General features: G+C 51.9%; 1 protein-coding gene across 3 annotated transcripts in view; it reads left to right on the forward strand.

The window, feature by feature from the left end:
• The window catches only part of Agfg2 (ArfGAP with FG repeats 2), a 36,313-nt gene that overhangs the window by 22,668 nt on the left and 7,645 nt on the right, over positions 1–6,000 (forward strand). For 2 of the 3 annotated variants that reach the window (XM_032886569.1, XM_032886567.1), the window contains exons 6-7: positions 1,036–1,161; positions 2,020–2,052. In XM_032886569.1, the coding sequence (XP_032742460.1) occupies positions 1,036–1,161; positions 2,020–2,052 (159 nt within the window). The remainder of the gene's footprint in view (positions 1–1,035; positions 1,162–2,019; positions 2,053–6,000) is intronic. The other variant, XM_032886568.1, reaches the window with a different exon arrangement.

Raw genomic sequence — 6,000 nt, forward strand, 5'->3', positions numbered from 1 at the left:
TTAGCCACTGAGCCGTCTCTTCAGTACCGACCTTTTCAATTAAACTAAATCAATCCAGTTTCTCGCTGGCCTGGAATTTGCCACATATGCTGGGATGGCCGGCCAATGTAACTCTACCTGTCTCCGTGTCTCCAGATTATAAGATAATAACACAGATTCTAGGGCACTGAGCTGCCTTGCAAGGGGAGGGGGTAGGAGACTGTCTATCTGTTTGTGAAATAGGGCCATAGTGCTATGGAGTTCAGGCTGGTCTCGAACTCATGATATGATCTCAATCCAGCCTCTTGAGTACTGGGGTCACAGGTATGAACCACCATGCTTGGTGTCTCGGGATTCTGTTGCTGTGATGGAAAACAAAAACAAACAACAACAACAAAAAAAAAACAAAAAACAAAAAACAAAAAACCTACACACTCACTAAAACCAATTTGGGGAGGAAAGGGTTAATTTGACTTCCCTGTCCTGGTTCACAGGCCCTTGAAAGAAGCCAGGGTAGGAACTCAAGTCAGGAACTGAAGCAGAAACATTCTCTACAGCTTGCACAGCCTGTTTTCTTTTGGTTTTTGATCTTTTGAGAGGGATCTCACCATGTAGCCCTGGCTGGCCTGGGGCTTGCCCTGTAGACTAATCAGCCTGCTTCCTTATTCCTGTCCAGTGATGGCACTGCCTCCACTGGGTTAGGTCCTCCCATAATAATCCAGAAAGTGCTCCCACAGACTCACCCGCTGTAGGCCAGTCTGACGGAGGCACTTTCTTTCTAGGGGGGAAAGGGGGTTCTCTACAGAGCCTTGGCTGTCCTAGAACTCCCTGTATAGACCAGCCTGGCCTTGAATTCACAGATCTGCTGCCTCCACCTCCCTATTGGTGTTACAACATGCACCAGCATGTCTGGCAGGGGCACTTTTTCAATTGAGGTTCCTCTTGCTAAATGACCTTGGCCTTGGCTTGTTTCAGTCAAGTTGATCAAAAAAAAATCAAAAACCCCAACTAGCCAGCGCCTCCTTCTTGTAACATTAGTCTTCCCTCCTCCTGTAGGCCAGAATCCTTCCCATGGAGGCTTTGCCAACTTCGATGCCTTCAGCAGCAGCCCTAGCTCTTCTGCCTTTGGAAGCCTCCCTCCATCGGTCCAAACCCCGTTCCAGGCCCAGCCGACCCCTGCAGGTAAACGGCCTCACCCATCTCTGGTCTCTCTTTCAGCGGCATCCGGCCGTCCACTTCCATACATCATCCTTCCCTCCCCTGCATCCCCATTGACCACATCGACGGGATAACTGTAAAGAACCCATAAAAACTGCTTCTTCTTCTTGAAGGGCAAGAGTGTGAGGCCCGCCAGCCACAGACAGGGGCCGCTCTGATCCTGTTTTTCACACAAGCAAATTTGCTACGATATTGGCTAGAATTCTACCCAAGACAGTTTTCTTTCTTGTTTTTAAAAACATTTTATTTTATGTATGTGTGTGCGCACTTGTGCACACACTTGGCAGGTCCACCACGCATGCTCTGCCACTCACGTCGAGGTCAGATGACAGCTTCTGTGAGTGGTCTCTTCTTCCACTCGGGTCTTCAGATTTGTGTGACAAGTTTCCTCCCCTGCTAACCCATCTCAGTGTTCCTCCGACCCACACAGAAAATTTCCAACGGGGGATACTGGAGGGCTGGGTCCTATAAAACTGTATGCATCCTGTTCTTATTGTCTGTGATATCCCGCCTCAGAGGGTCAAGTGGCCAGGTCAAGTAAATGGTAATCCCCAGGCATCAGTCCACACTCACCTTCCAAGATCAAAGGTCTTTGCCACTGAGTGTTGTGCAATTAGGAATTGCGGGCGATTCTTGAGGTCCCTTTCACCCCTGTCGGTTTTTTCCAAAGCCCCCAGAGCCTCTCAGTCTCCATAGCCCCGCCTCTCTTCTTTTAGCTGTCCTGGATACCAGGAGTTGGCAGCTGAAGGGCTGTAGAGACCAGATGTCTAGGGACAAGCCAATGACTCATACTTTTTTTCCCTCCTCCGCCCTCATTGGCAGCCAATCGGATGCTAACTGGAAGTTACAGCTTTGGTGAGTCCTTTGCAGCCCTCAGCCCACCCGAGGTCCTCCCTCCTAAGTCTTTAAAATGTAGCTGGTCACGATGGCACATGCCTTAATCCTAGCACTTAGGAAGCAGAGACAGCCTCTGTAAGTTCGAGGCCAGCCTGATCTACATAGCGAGCACCAGGCCAACAAGGGGTACACAGTGAGACCCTGTCTCAGAAATAAATAAGATGAAATGCTGGCAGGGTGTGGTTCAAGGAGTAAAGTGTGTGATTGGGGTAAATGAGAGCCTGGGTTCCATCACCAGAAGGAAAAAAATAATAGCATTATAAAACAGATTGTCTGCTTGTGCGACACAGCATGGCAGAACTAAGACTGCCTGACTGTACCCACAGGGTCCCACTGTGTCGCTGAGAACTGCAGGGCTGCAGTTTGATTGCTTGATTGATTTTGTGGTACTAGGAATTAAAGTCAGCATTAGGCAACCACTCTACCATGCCCCCAGCCCCTCACTGGAGGATTCTAGGCAGGGACTCTACTACTGAGCCACGCCCCAGCCCCTCATTGGGGGATTCTAGGCAGGGGCTCTACCACTGAGCCACGCCCCCAGCCCCTCACTGGGGGATTCTAGGCAGGGGCTCTACCACTGAGCCACGCCCCCAGCCCCTCCCTGGGGGGATTCTAGGCAGGGGCTCTACCACTGAGCCACACCCCCAGCCCCTCCCTTGGGGATTCTAGGCAGGGTCTCTACCACTGAGCCACACCCCAGCCCCTCACTGGGGGATTCTAGGCAGGAGCTCTACCACTGAGCCACGCCCCCAGCCCCTCACTGGGGGATTCTAGGCAGGTGCTCTACCACTGAGCCACCCCAGCCCCCACTGGGGGATTCTAGGCAGGGCCTCTACCACTGAGCCACGCCCCCAGCCCCTCACTGGGGATTCTAGGCAGGGTCTCTACCACTGAGCCACAACCCCAGCCCCTCACTGGGGATTCTAGGCAGGTGCTCTACCACTGAGCACACCCCAGCCCCTCACTGGGGATTCTAGGCAGGTGTTCTACCACTGAGCCATGCCCCAGCCCCTCACTGGGGATTCTAGGCAGGGGCTCTACCACTGAGCCACGCCCCAGCCCCTCACTGGGGGATTCTAGGCAGGGGCTCTACCACTGAGCCACGCCCCCAGCCTCTCACTGGGGATTCTAGGCAGAGGCTCTACCACTGAGCCACACCCCAGCCCCTCACTGGAGGATTCTAGGCAGGGGCTCTACCACTGAGCCACGCCCCCAGCCCCTCACTGGGGGATTCTAGGCAGGGGCTCCACCACTGAGTCATGCTCCAAGGCACTCACTGAGAAGTCTAGGCATGTAACTTTACTACTAAGCTATATCCCTCATCATTTTTTAGTTCAGAACAAGTCTCAAACTTACAGTGATCTACCTGCATGTACAACAGGACGCCTGTCCCAACACAGTGGGAATTTAACAAGCCAGCTGAGTAGATAGATGCCTGCACTCCCCTCCCCCATGCGGTTAAGGGAGCTGGCCGAGCGGGGGCTGAGGACTATTTAGCAAGTGTGCTCTGAAATAGAAGCAATAGTGACCAACTGACAGAATCTACGTCTAGTGTCTTTTTTTATAGCTTCTTTTATTTTTATTTGTGTGTATGAACATGTTGGGCCTGCTTATATGAATGTGCCCCATGTGCAGCGACCAGAGGAGGGCGTTGAAGCCTCTTGAAACAGGAGTTACAGGTGGTTGTGAGCCAGCAAGTGGGTGCTGGGAACCAAATCCCGGTCCTCTACAGCAGTGGCACTGAGCCATCTCTTTGGCCCCAGAATATCTTTTCCAACATGATCCTTTAATAGTTGGAGATTCACCAGGAAGCAAAATTTCCATAAATTCCAACAAATAAGAATTACATAAGTTGGGCTAGAGAGGTGGAACAGTAGCTAAGAGCGCTGGCTGCTCTTCCAGAGGACCCAGGTTCGAACCCCAGCACTTACATGGTAGCTCACTGCCATCTATAACTCTGGCTCTAGGGGATCTGATGCCGTCTTCTGGCCTGTGTACACACCAGGCACACATAGTACACACATATATGTGCAAGAGAAATGCTCATACAAGTAAAAAAAAATTTTTTTTAAAATCTTAGAAAGTTTTAAATTTTTAAATATTTATTCATAGTTGGGACAGTGCTTGCATAGCTTGCCCAGGTGTCTAGGATTGGCCCTTCTCACTGCATAAATCAGGCATGGTAGGCCCGGCCTGTAATCCTGTCACTCAGGATAGTGAGGGAAGGAGGGTCTGAAGTTTGAGTCCATCAGCTACATTAGCGGGCCAGCCTGGGCTACACGAGACCCTTCCCGAAAAGACACAAGAGAAGCTAAGGGTCAGAGAGATTCCTGCCTATCGCACAAGTGATTCCATTTCAACGGGGCTGGTATCTAGCTGGGAAAAGAAAGAGCAAAAAGAGAGTCCTAAGACTCGCCGCCTTCCCAAGGCGTTGGGCCTGGACGGCTGTAACGGAGACAGGCCACACCCTAACCCGTCCCCTGCCACTGTGGGAAGGTTGCCACTGTGCCCTGGCCATGTAGCTCAGTGGTGTGCCTGCCTAGCACACGCCAGGCTTTGAGTTCTATCCCCAGCAGCACAAGGGAGAAAAGGCTCTCTAGACTTTAGAGTTTCTGAAAGCTTCTGACAGGCCGCGTTTGTGCATCAGGAGTGTGAAGAGGGAAGTTGCTAAGTACGCAGTTTCTCTCGGAGCTCAGTAGGTAAAGGCTACTGCCAAGCCCAATGACCTGAGTTTGACCCCGAGAACCCACGTGACAGAACAAGAGAACCAGCTACTACAAGTCCTCTGACCTCCATGTGCACCCCTCTATGCAAAAAAAAAAAATTAATAAATAAGTATTAAACTGCCGCTTTGCAGCTGGTGACAGCGCGGTGGCTGACCTGAGTCGAAGCCCAGCTCTGCCCTCTAGTGTCTGCAGGGAGACACTTCACAGACTGCGATCCAGGCAGGAGCCGGCTAGGGTGGAAAGCTCTCTCCCTGGGGAAGCGGTTGGAACATGGAGACCGAGGCAATAGCGAAGAGTTGACTCATTCCTGGAGGTGGCTGCGTTAGCTCAGAAACCCCGTGTACTCTGAGGCAGGCAGCCCGACCCAGACCCTACGTCCTGTGGTTGGAAGCATCGATGGGAGAGGGGGAAGGCACTCAAGATGGTTCCGTGGGTAAAGAGAGGCACTTGCCACGGGAGCCTGTGCCTTGAGTTTGATCTCCAGAACCTATGTAAGGATCACTCAACACCCACATGCAAGTACGGAAGGAATTAGAAGCCAAAAAGATAAACGCGGACCTTAGAAAAGGCTGCGTAGAAATTCAGACTGCAGTGCTGGAGCATTTGAAAGATGCCAGAGCTGAACTGTAGTGTACTGGGCTCAGTGGCAGACTTCTTACCTAGCGCGCTCACAAGGTCCTGGGTTCTGTACCCAGCACCCCTGGGGGAGGGGGGCGTGGAGAAGAGACAAAGAGGTAGGGGGGTGGAGTGGAGAGGAGAGGAGAGGAGAGGAGAGGAGAGGAGAGGAGAGGAGAGGACAGGGTTTCTCTGTGTAGCCCTGGCTGTCCTGGATCTCACTCTGTAGACCAGGCTAGCCTTGAACTCAGAGATCCACCTGCCTCCTGAATGCTGATATCAAAGGTCTGCGCCACCACTGCCTGACTGATCTTAAAGTTAACCAGGAGCTCGGAATGTATCTGTAGAGTGGATTTGATCGCTAGCCCCAGATAGTCCAGGCATATTTGTCATCCCAGCACTTGGGAGACTGACTAGGTGGGAGGATGAGGGAGAGGTCAAGGCCAGCCTGAGCTACATACTGAGAACCTGTCTCAAAACGGACGGGAAAGGAGGAATACCACCTCTGCTGAAAAGACAGGCATCCACCTAGGATGAACCAACCAAACTTTATGGCATAAAAGAG

Source organism: Rattus rattus, chromosome 16 (assembly GCF_011064425.1).
Source record: "Rattus rattus isolate New Zealand chromosome 16, Rrattus_CSIRO_v1, whole genome shotgun sequence".
In the NCBI taxonomy this organism is placed as follows: Eukaryota; Metazoa; Chordata; class Mammalia; order Rodentia; family Muridae; genus Rattus; species Rattus rattus.